Below are 12438 nucleotides of genomic sequence, written 5' to 3'. Positions count from 1 at the left end.
AAAGGGCAGGTGGCTGTGTGGTTTTGAGGATTTCCTACCAGGTCTCTTACCTTTCATCTTTTCCCCATTTTGATTTTCTGAGCTGTTGTGGAGCAGCATTATTGCCTGGCACAGCCTCTGACCTGAAACACAACCCTCCACTTGGTGGGATGTTGTTGCCCACATTACTTTTTCCTCAGCTTTGCCACTGGGAATAAACCACACTTGATTGTGCCAATTAGACATGAGGTGCCACACTGGGGGGACATGAGGGCTGGTAAGCAAGAACATAGCATGGACAGTTCTGCATGGGACTACTTCATAAAAAATTCACAGATGCCTGTAAGTCAGGAGTGAGTCTGCTCACTAAGAGATGTAGGTGCAGATGCCACAAGCACTGTGCCAGGCTCCAAACCAGCAGGTCTCCCACTCGCAGCTGTGTTGTCTTAGACTTGAAATAAGGTCTTGTGGGACACGGGGTCAACTAATGACACATTGTCTAGTCAGTGTTTCTGCAGGGCTCCTCTGCTGAGCTAGAGGTTTTGAATCTCCAGATTCCTAAGAACGTAGCTATACATTAAGTAGCACAAAGAATTGACAATTTGAGAAATGTTGTGAAGATAGGGAACGAGGAAAGCTGAAGCAGCGTGGTTCAGTCATTAACTTCAGACTCACAGACCAGGGTGAAAGCAACGTGTGGAGAGAAGGAACTGGTGGTCCCCCTCCAAAAAGAGGCAAAGGGATGAAACACAAGCTAGCCACTGCCGAACCCTCTGAGGAACAGAGGCTCCTAAAACACTTCCATGACTAAACACAGCTTTGTGTCTACCTTTCTTCAAGTCCCAGATAGTGTTTCTTGATTAGAGTCCTTTGACCTGTTCGTGTTGGGAGTTTGTGGAGTAAAGAGCATATAGGGATGCTTGCTGGAGGGACCTAGGGAGCCCGCCTAGATCTTGCTGCTCTTTCTTAAAAAACAATGATGCTTTCCTAAGCCACAAGGAGACTAATGCCCAGCGGAGGCCCTCTGGGCCATGCAGAGGGGACTTGGATTCTCAGCTTTGAGAACCGAGGGCTGGGCGTGTGCTGAGGGGATATCCCCAAGCTCTGCTGTCTCCTGACTGCTCCCAGGCAGAGCTGGCTCCTCAGGTGAACTGTGGCCTCGCCAGCTGCGGCCACACCAACTGCTGCCTTTGACTGCTTAACTCTGTGGATCATGGCGGGGGAGGGGGAAGGGTGGCAGCCTCCCTGGTGATGGGGAAGGAAAGCTGTGGAACTGGACAGAACCGTGCCCTGTTTTCTGATCATGAAAGATCTGAAGGAGAGTAAGTGCTGGGGAAAAGAAAATGTGAATTCTTAGAGGAGACTTCAGTTTTCTCCAATTTTATTTTTTAACCTTTCAGAAACTCATTAGTGCAAACAGCTTATAATGGAAATGAGTAGTATTTTAAGTAAGAGCCATTGTTGTCAGCTCAGCCCTCTGGGGATCCAGAAGCAAGTTCCTGTGCTCAAAGAAGGCAGTTTCGGAAATGGCGAGTGCAGTTGTGAATATCCTGTGGCTGCTGTGTAGACTGGAAGGCAGAAGCCCAACGTGGTCTCCTTGGGCTAAAGCCAGGTGTCGCGGGGCTGGTTCCTCTGGAGGCTTCTTTTCCAGCTTCCAGAGGGCTCCGCAGTCCTTGGCTCGTGGCCCCTTCCTCATCTTCCTAGCCAACCATGGCCAGTGACTCTTCGCATGTGGCATCCCTCTGCCTCTCTGCAGCTGGGAAAGTCTCTGCTTTCAAGACACCCGTGTGACATTGGGCCCACCTGATACTCAAGGGCATTCTCCCCATCTTGAAATGACCAGCTCAATCCGTCTGTAGAGTGCCTCTGCGAGTATCAGGGCACACACCTGCGGGTCCGGGGAGAAGGAGGTGTGCATCTTGGGGGCAGTATCCTCCCAACATAGCCGGCTGGTGTTAGAATGTGAAACTGTGGTTTCTGAAGAAACGAAAAGTAGTTAACAACCTTCTGTCATCTTTTATTCTAAAAATGGAGTTTACCTCTTTTTCCTTTATGAGTTCCTTGTTAAAGAAATAGAACTCTTGTTTATCAAAAACTAGAATGATATTTTAAAACCACAGACTCTATTTTCATAAGGACTCCGAGCCCACCTTTCCCAGAGTGGGCAATCCCTCTTTTCTCTGCGGGTCCACACCTTCTTCCTTAGCTCTTATGCTGTTGCAGGAGGTAGTGGGTGACCGGGAATTGTGGTCATTGTTGCCCCACTATGGATGGCCCACAAGTGACCCTGGAAGGTGGTGCCATAGGCATATAATTTGAAGGAGGGGTGGGGTGCACCGCCCAAGTAAAAACCCTCACAGCTCTGGCATTTCACTGTCATGAATATAAAGCCTCAGAGACCTCCTTTACCACCTCCCCATCCTGGCCTTCGGGAGGTCAAGGCACCAGCTTATCTTCCGGCTGCTAGAGCACCAGGTGGGCTGGGCTGGAGGTGGGCCTGGATGTGGGGGTGCTCATGAGTGGTAGGGTTACCCAGACCCTGTCTCTGGGCCCTCACCTGGCCCCCACCTCCAGGCACAGTCCAGGTGCTGTCCCTGGTTGTCATGGGGGCACGTGCCTTGGTGATTTGTCTCTGGAACTTGTTCTCCCCCTCCCCCCACACCCCCTCCCCTGGGAGTTCTACCACTATCCTTCATCAGTGTCTTCTCTCCCAGCCGCTGCTCCTCACACAGAGGTCTTCTTGGCTCCATCTGGAGCATTGGGTGTTGTAACTCACACCCGTGTTTCTGCTATTTCTTAAACTCGATGGTCAACTCTTGGGGTGGGGGGAGGGGGGGGCACTTCTTCATCTCCCCTGACTTGCAAATGCTCCAGGAGAACCTGCTGCCTTTCCTGTCCCTCCTGGCTGCCCTCCATGTCTCCCCACATGAACCTAGAACAACAGTGATTTCCCAAGGTATTCACGTGCTTTATCTCCTGCTCCATGTCCCACTTTCTCTCCATCCCAGCGCTCTCAGGCATGCCTTTGGCCACGTCCCACACTCTTCAGAAACCCGAGCTGGTTGCTTTTTTCTTCTAAGGCTTAAAAAGCCATCTTTCTGAAATGTGGATGTTTGAGGGAGGTCCCTTGCAGATGTGGAACAATCTGATCACACACACATACATTCACGCATGCTCTCTACACACACATATGTTACTCCAGATGATTTGCGGGCAGGCAGACCCCGCAGTGTGGAGTGCAGTGCTGGGTCGTCTTCCTTGGTCCATGCTGTCACGTGGAGTCTGCATGCGTGGCTTTCACTCTGCCCTTGTACCTGTGATGGTGCTGACGGTGTCTGCTTTGTCCCTCCAGGTGCTTCAGGGGGCCCAGCTGATAGCCGTGGCCTCCTCAGACCCCACTGCCACCGGCATGGATGGGTCACCTCTCCAGGGCAGTGACATCCAGGTCCAGTACGTCCAGCTGGCGCCAGTGACTGACCACACTACGGCAGCTCAGGTGGGTCTCTGTGGACAAGTCCTGGGTCTTCTATAGGTATGAACACAGCTTGGTTATTTCTACTTCTGACATTCTTCCGGGAGGAAGGTGAGAAGTTAGATCTCAACCCAGGTGCCAGTCTTAAACTGATTCTTGAGCTATTTTGTCTTGTGCAAATGTTTGTCTGTAAACTCAGAAGTAAAAAATAAATTCTGGTCAATTCTCCTTCGAAAGTGAGGGGTTCCCATTGACCTGAGACCTCACTGCTCCTCTGTGTGGGCGGCACCCGCCCCAGGGCCCAGGGCCCAGTGGTTGGCACTCCTGCTGGCGCAGCCCTCAGCCTTCACCTTTTTCCCAGGGGCAGGTTTTTGGGCCACTTGCCTCTGAGCAGCCCGCTGCTTTAGGGTGGAGATGTAGGATGGCCCGGCTAGCTGTGGTGCCTGCAGTTGGTCCTGGGAGCACCATTTGGCCAGGTTTCTAGCTTCCCACACCATACTTCTAGCATAGCAGTCTGATGGCCTTGGCGGGAACTCTGCATTTGTAAGGCCCACCTGTGTTTGCTATGTGCTTGTTCAGCATGTCTGCTTGAGCACCAACGAGCTTCCACGGAAGCCTCTCAGCACCTGGCTTTGCTGGATCTCCGCTTAAGCTGCCCTTATCCATGCTTCCTGGGAGCACTGGAAACCGGCTTTCATGCTCCGTTTGGACACTTTCTGAAATGTCAGATGAGTGAGTCGCTTCTTTAGATATTTGAAGTGTTCTTGGAGCTGCCCCTCGGTGAGTGTGCTCAGTGGAGCAAGCATTGTGGCTTCTCTAGAGCCACCCTGGTTGCAGGGGACCCAGGCCTGCCTCTCACCCCCTAATCTAGTGGGGACAGCTCGCATAAGCCTGACAGCCTGATCCCCTTTAGGGGACAGTGTGAGTGGTTCTGTGTGGTTGGTTGGTTGTGTTTAGAACAACCAGTTCTAAAGTCAATGCATATTCCTATTTCTTGAGAGTGATCATAGGATTGGTTCTGAGAGGGCAGTGAGTCGTGGGAACAAGGCCAAGGCTGCTGTGAAGGGCACAGAAAAGCCGGTGGCCTGCATTCTCAGACCTCACAGGCTGTGGGGTTAAATCGCTAACTTTACTGCTGAGATAAGACAAATGCCATTGTGATGTAGGTGCTTGGCCAAGGGAAGGCAGGGGGCATGTGTCTGGGCAGCCTTGGCCTGAGGAGGCCTCAGAGCTCCCTGCCCACAGGACCCTGTGGATGTTCTGTTCCAGCCTGCTAGGTATTGGCTCCTGCCCCGCCTTCTGCATGGTCTGCTGTCCTCTCTGGGTCTGCTCCTCTCCTTTTTGCTGAGCCTCTTGTGTCGATGCCGTCAGCCTTTGACATTTAGAATTAAAGCCCCGCATTTCCAGGCGGTCCCTCTTCCCTCCTGCACTCTGCTCTGCACTGTGCTAGGCGTCGTGTGCTCTCCATTGCCCTGGGAGGAAAGGAAGTTCTCATTTGGTTTTCTTGCAGCCTCGTGAGGTGATTGCTGAGGAATGGAACCAAGTAGGTTGCCCATGGTGACCCTGCTGACCAGGTGCCAGCTCAGTGAACTCAGCAGTCCTCTGAGGACTTAAATTCTTATTCTCCTGACTCACAATGAGGCCCCAGTTGGCCCAGAGTTTGGGAAGGTGTGTCCTAAAGAAGGTGTGCGCCTCACCCCGCACCAGACCCCTCCAGCCGCTCCCACAGCCCAGGCACTTCCCACCCTGAGTGGTATTGGGCTTCCTCAGAGCAGTGACCATAGAGGCCCTTCCATTGTGGAGAGGGATGAGGCATGGCCTGGAGCCGGCGAAGGGTGTGTGCGTGTGGGGAGAGGAATTCTCCCCGACCAGTTTTCTGTTGTGATTTAAGAACAAACCTGTCCATGTGTACCCACCTCGTCTCATGCCGGGTGATGGTGTCTGATACCCACGCTGTTGTGAAAGGGCCGTGTGTAAAAGCAGTTCACTCCTGCTGCTGGGCGGCACAGAGGTTGGCACGGCGTGTGTTCTTCAGGCCTGGGGGGCTCTGTGGTGGTCATCTTCCATGTTGTAGGTTTGTCGTCATTACAGATTTCAGAGTTGAGGAAAACTGTGTCCATTTTAGCACCTTGCCACCTTGGCTTCCTGCATTATTTTTTTGTCTCGATTCACACCTGGCAGGTCTCAAGATCCATTCAATTAGGACAGATAGAAGAGCAGAGAATGAGGTGCATGCATACTGCCCCAGCCTGTAGCTTCTCTCCTGTCTGCAGACACCAGCACTGTCTAATCCACTTTCCCTCATCCAGAAATGTGTGGGGAAGCCCCCACCTCATCTGTGTCAGCTGGTCCCTTTTTTGTTGCTCCTGCCCAGCCATTCTGTGGGCTCTTAGGCAGCACGGGCAATGCCTGTGCTGAGTCCTTTGTCTGAGACTGGAAGGCCTCTGCTTCAAGGAAACACTGTTAAATGCCATTTGTATAGTATTTCAAAATCTCAGCCTTGAATTGCAGTAGGGGTTGTAGCACTAGCCCCCATGCCCAGGGACTTCCGCCTTCCAGTCTCTGTGGCTTTCTTTGTCTCTTTTCAGTTGCCATGCCAGGCCTCTCCAGCTGAATTTCCTGCCAGGGAAGCTGGGACTACCCTTGAGGGTCTAGTCTTTGTGACATTGCCTTTGACAGACAGCTTAGAGGACCCTAAAAATCCCCAAATCTCCATCTGGGAGCCAGTTCTGCATGGTTTAGGTGGATGACTGGTGACTTATTCCAAGATTATATTTTTCCCTTTAATGAATCTTAACATTGTAAATATGCATTAAAATATCTTAATATCTATAACTCATTGTTTAGAACTTATGTCTTTAAGGGGAGAAAGCTAGCTGCCCCTAAAATGCTTTTTTGGAACATTGGAACAGTTTTTATAAGAAAAGGCAAAATGGTAACTGAAATTCTAGGCAAATATATTAGGTTAAGGATGTGTTAACCACTTCAAGAGTATCCCCAGTGATAAGCATGGGGTGGGAATAGGAAATCAGCACCACAGACTTTAGGGATCTCTGCAGCTGTGTGGGAGGGTCGTTTAGGACCTGAGCAAGCAGGCGGTCCCGCAAGGAGGGGCCACATCCTGGATTCATCAGAGCTGCTGCGAAGCAGTTCAAGTTTTGGGAGTCATCACTCAAAGCAGGGGTGCACTTAGGACCCGGACCTTCCAGCTCTGCTGTGTGTTTGCTCTGTGCATGAAAACCATTGGTATTTTGTGACCAGTGAGTGTCCTGGACTTGAGTTGGTGGGTACTTTTATAGAAAAGCCCTCCTCTCTCCCCTCTTGCAGACGGCCGAGACCCTGCAGCCCACACTGCAGCCCGAAATGCAGCTTGAGCACGGAGCCATCCAGATCCAGTGATGCAGGACTGGCTGCCCGACCATGACAGGACCCAAGGTGGAGCCGTTGCCGCTCTCAGCGCCGGCTCCAGCCAACCACCCAGTTCTACACGCGTCTGGCCCCATGGCTTTGAATGGAGGTGACTGCACGTGTTCTGTTAAAATGCATCTGGAGCCTCATCCACAGGGGAAAGTGTCCCAGTAAATAACAGATGACAACAGCCGCCAACCCTCCAAAAGACCCCTTCGTTTGAGTCCCACTGTTGGTACCTAGAGAAAGAGTGGGAAGCACAGTGTGGATTGCGTTAAGTTCACGCAGAAAATCAAGAACTACAATATTTTTCTCTGTTTAAACAGCTTTTTTAATTTGCTATGGTGTTTATAACAAAAAAGAAAATGGAAAAAAAAAAGGAGTAGCAGAAGCCTTTTGCTGTGTGCTCTGTTCAGTGAAATGAAAATAGGTATTTGCAGAGACAACTAACATTTTGATGGAAATATTGCTTACCTACTTTTCTAGGGGGAAATGCTCTCAGCACTGTAATTAAGCATTTTTAATGAAATAAATGTATTTATGACCACAGCAGCTTTAATGTTATTTCCTTTGAAGAGGTGGTTTGCCGAGGCCAGCCTCCCTCCTGGTGGGTGCTCAGGGATCACCCACGAGCCCTTTCCACTGTGCTGACAGTACTTGTGGGGTTCTTGCAAAGGGAGGGGGGTGGCTTATTCTGTCAGATCAGCTCCCCCATACACAGAGCACTGCCCAGCGGAGTGCTCCCTCTCAGACACAGGGTCCCTGAGACAGTGGGAGCCTGCTTCAGTATTGCAGGTAACCCGGCCTGTCGCATGACACAACCATTGCCAGTTCCAGAAAGTTATAGCTCCAGGGCTTCTTAGAGCAAGTCATGTCCGGAGGAGCCTGCCTCATCATCTAAAGTTAAAAAACAAAGGTAGATTTTTAAAAAATATATATTTTATTGATTTTTTTACAGAGAGGAAGGGAGAGGGATAGAGAGTCAGAAACATCAATGAGAGAGAAACAGTGATCAGCTGCCTCCTGAACACCCCCCAGTGGGGATGTGCCCGCAACCAAGGTAAATGCCCTTGACCGGAATCGAACGTGGGACCTGAGTCCGCAAGCTGACGCTCTATCCACTGAGCCAAACCGATCAAGGCCAAAGGCAGATTTTAAATGTCTAAGGAGTTCATTATAATCATGCCTAACATTGTTGATTCACTAAATGTTTAAACCCATTAAAAGTGTACACATAACAAAAAACAACAACATAAAAAACAAAGGCAGAGAAAACAGTTCGAAGCACAGAGGTGGTTTGCACTACTCGTGATCAGCGTGTGGGGCCTGCTTCTCTCACATGGTTTTGGCAGTTACATTAGTGGGGTTTGTGAAATTCACAACAAAATCGTATTCACTGATTTGGACTATGCTCAATGCTTTTTCTGAGAAACATTCAAAGTTGCCATTCCAAATAGTCATGCCTCTTCCCCCTCCACCCCATGGGGGTTCCTGGGCTGGGTAGTTTACATCAGGGCATGCTGGGGGGTGAAGGTGGGGGTGGGGACAGCATGTCTACATTTCATGCCTCTATGCATCCTCCAGGGATGGGCATGGTGAGATGAGGACTCACAACTTCCATGGATAGTCACCTGAGAGAGGAGATGGACATGAGAAAAAGACCAGTCAAAATGCTGGAAGGAGAAGGCCTAATTTAACACGTATCTGGACTCCCAGGTGGAGGGAATGGAGAGAACAGTAGAAATAAAACATTTAAAGGATTCAGGAAGCAGAATAGATTCCAAGTAGAAATAAAAATAAATCTATGCCTGGACACACACAGAACATTAAAGACAAAAATAATTCTGAAAGCAGCCAGAGAGAAAGGTGAGACCACCTAAAGTGGAATGAAAGAACCATAGCAAACTTCTCAACAACCACTGGACGTCCGAAGCAGAGGGTAGTACCAATGAGCATTGAGAGAAAAATATTATCTACACAGAATTGGGTCTGTAGTGAAACTGTTCAAGAACGCCGGTGACGATCATCATTTGATCCAGCAGTTCCACTCTAAGGTGTACATGCAGGAAAATTGAAACCGTATGTCCACATGTAAACTTGTATGTGAATATTCATAGCAGCACTATTCACAGTGGCCAGAACCTGGAGAGAATCAGGTGTCCATCAAAGGATGAATAGATAAATAAAATGTGGTCCATCACCACAATGGAATGTTATTCAGCCATAAACAGAAATAAAGCTGACACTACAACATGGATGAACCTCAAAAACATCATTCTGAGTGAAAGAAGCCAGTTATAATAGTCTGCATATTATATGAAATGTTCAGAATAGGCAAATGCATAGACAGAAAGCTGGTCAGTGGTTGCCAGAGGCTGGGGGGAGGGAGAAATGGGGATATAGGGTTTATTTTTGAGGCGATGAAAATGTTTGGGAATTAGTGGTAATGTTGCCACAACTATATAAATTTACTAAAAGTCATTCAATTGCACACTAAGAAGGGTGAATTTTTGGTATACAAATTATATCTCAAAGCTACTAAGAATTGGAAGACATTTAAAAAACCATTAATTAACAAAAGTGAGGGTGTTACTTGCAGATAATTCCTCAAGAAAGGAAGTAGTAAGGAATTTTCTTCAAGAAGAGGAACGAATTCCAGGAGGAGATTCTGAGCAAGAAGTGGTGGTGAACAACTAGAACAGTAAACACACAGATATGTCTAAGTGCGCTGTACAAACTGTCTCACAATGAAGTTGTCAAAACAATAAAATATTGGAAAACATTACAATGTAAGTTGAGATGGCCTGGAAAGGAGTTAAATTGTTTTAAAGCTCTCTTTTATTGCCCTGGAAAAAAAGGATCAAGATACTGTACAATCTTAAGACATGAAACTCAATATCTGCGACAAACGTTTAAGAAACAGTATATAAACAGTGGGGTATTTCCACTGTGGGATAAAGGAACTTGACCTACTTGACGTGTAGAGCACACATTCTTCCATGTTTTTTTTCGGAACTTGATCGAAGTTGGCCACAGTCCAGACCGGAGAGAAGGTCAGATAAATCAAAATGGGAATTAGTGGTATGTTGCCACAACTCTCTAAATTATTTTTTAAATTCTTACCTGAGGATATGTTTATTAATTTTTTTTTTATTTTTTTAAGAGAGAGAAGGAAAGGGGTGGGGAGAGAGACAGAGAGAGAGAAACATTGACTGGTTGCCTCCTATATATCCCCAACTGGGAATCAAACCCGAAACCTAGGTATGTGCCCTAATCAGGAATCAAACCTACAATCTTTTGGTGCATGGGATGATGTTCCAATCAACTGAGTCACCCGGCCAGGATGGGAAGGTATTTTCAACTAACAATTAAATATGACAAGTTGACATACCAAACTTATGGAATCCTTTGGTTGTATTTCCAGAGTGGGACTACTGGTTCATATGGCAGTTCTATTTTGAACATTCAAACTGTTTTCCGTTGTGGCCAGACCAATTTATAGTCCCACCAACATTGCTCAAGGGTTTTCTTAACTCCACATCCCCACCAGTCCTTATTAGCTCTTGTATTTTTTATGATAGCAATTCTAGCAGGTGTAAGGTGATACCTCATTATGCTTTTGATTTCTCTGATGAATAGTGACATTGAGCATTTTTTCATATATCTGTTGGCCATGTTTGTCTTTGGGAAAGTGTTTATTCAGTTCTTTTGTTTACTTTTTAGTTGGATATTTTTTATGTTTTTGGCTATAGAGTTGTATGACTTCCTTATTTATTTTGGATATTAACCCATTGTCAGATGGCTGGCTTATGAATATTTTTTCCCATTCTGTAGGTTCATTTTCACTTAGTTGATGATTTCTTTTGCTTTGCACAATCTTTTTCGATGTAATCTCTCACTTGGTTGTTTTTGCTTTTGTTGCTTGTGCATTAGGTGTGACATCCAAAAAATCGTTGCCAAGACCAGTGTCAAAGACCTTTTTCTCTTTGTTTTCTTCTAGGAGTTTTATGTTTCACGTCTCACGTTTAAGTCTTTAATGTACTTAAGGTTTGTGAGTGTTGGGTTTTTTCTTTTTTAACCTTTTCCCTTGTATTTATTTAAAATTTGTTTTTTATTGTTGACAGTATTATACAGATGTCCCCCATCTCCCTTCTACCCAGCCCCCAACCCACTCCAGGCCTTCAACACACTATTGCCCGTGTTTATGAGCTATGCTTATAAGTTCTTGAGTTATTCTCTTCCTGCCCCTCCCAACACCCTTCCCTCTGAGATCTGTCAGTCTATTCTATGCGTCCTGGACCTATTTTGTCTCTGGACCTATTTTGTTCATCAGTTTATTTTGTTCTTTAGATTCCACATATAAGTGAGATCATGTGATATTTGTCTTTTTCTGGCTGGCTTATTTCACTTAGCATAATGATATCGTGATCCATCCATACTGTTGAAAGGGTAAGAGCTCCTTCATTTTTTTTTTTTTAAATTAAATCTTTATTGTTCAGATTATTACATTTGTTCCTCTTCCCCCCCCCCCCATAACTCCCCTCCTCCCAGTTCCCACCCCACCCTCCGCCCTCACTCCCCACCCACTGTCCTCATCCATAGGTGCACGATTTTTGTCCAGTCTCTTCCCGCATCTCCCACACCCCTTTCCCCCACAAGAATAGTCAGTCCATTCCCTTTCTATGTCCCTGATTCTATTATAATCACCAGTTCATTCTGTTCATCAGATTATTTATTCACTTGATTCTTAGATTCACTTGTTGATAGGTGCGTATTTGTTGTTCATAATTTGTATCTTTACCTTTTTCTTCTTCTTCCTTTTCTTAAAAGATTCCTTTCAGCATTTCATATAATCCTGGTTTGGTGGTGATGAACTCCTTTAGCTTTTCCTTATCTGTGAAGCTCTTTATCTGACCTTCAATTCTGAATGATAGCTTTGCTGAATAAAGTAATCTTGGTTGTAGGTTCTTGGTATTCATCACTTTGAATATTTCTTGCCACTCCCTTCTGGCCTGCAAAGTTTCTGTTGAGAAATCAGCTGACAGTCGTATGGGTATTCCCTTGTAGGTAACTGGGTTTCTTTCTCTTCCTGCTTTTAAGATTCTCTCTTTGTCTTTTGCTCTTGGCATTTTAATTATGATGTGTCTTGGTGTGGTCTTCTTTGGATTCCTTTTGTTTGGGGTTCTCTGTGCTTCCTGGACTTGTAAGTCTATTTCTTTCACGATGTAGGGGAAGTTTTCTGTCATTATTTCTTCAAATAGGTTTTCAATATCTTGCTCTCTCTCATCTTCTGGCACCCCTATAATTCTGATGTTGGTACGCTTGAAGCTGTCCCAGAGGCTCCTTACACTATCCTCGCATTTTCGGATTCTTTTTTCATTTTGCTTTTCCGGTTGGGTGTTTTTTGCTTCTTCACATTTCAAATCTTTGACTTGATTCTTGCGCTCCTCTGGTCTGCTGTTGGGAGTCTGTATAATATTCTTTATTTCAGTCAGGGTATGCTTAATTTCTAGTTGGTTCTTTATCACAACATCAAGGGTCTCATTAGATTTCTTGAGGATCTCACTATATTTATCGGC

The 12438-nt window shown here is 46.7% G+C and overlaps 1 protein-coding gene across 13 annotated transcripts in view; it reads left to right on the top strand.

The window, feature by feature from the left end:
- The window catches only part of LOC118674202 (BTG3 associated nuclear protein), a 147884-nt gene that overhangs the window by 111830 nt on the left and 23616 nt on the right, over positions 1 to 12438 (top strand). For 12 of the 13 annotated variants that reach the window (XM_036345657.1, XM_036345666.1, XM_036345665.1 and 9 more), the window contains 2 exons: positions 3332 to 3475; positions 6779 to 7408. In XM_036345657.1, the coding sequence (XP_036201550.1) occupies positions 3332 to 3475; positions 6779 to 6850 (216 nt within the window). In that variant the 3' untranslated portion in view covers positions 6851 to 7408. Of the gene's footprint in view, positions 1 to 3331; positions 3476 to 6778; positions 7409 to 12438 lie in introns of those variants that run through there. The other variant, XM_036345664.1, reaches the window with a different exon arrangement.

This window comes from Myotis myotis, unplaced genomic scaffold, assembly GCF_014108235.1.
Source record: "Myotis myotis isolate mMyoMyo1 unplaced genomic scaffold, mMyoMyo1.p scaffold_m19_p_19, whole genome shotgun sequence".
NCBI classification, from domain to species: Eukaryota; Metazoa; Chordata; class Mammalia; order Chiroptera; family Vespertilionidae; genus Myotis; species Myotis myotis.
The sequence above is the reverse complement of the archived record's forward strand: the minus strand, read 5'-3'. Positions and strand labels throughout refer to the sequence as shown.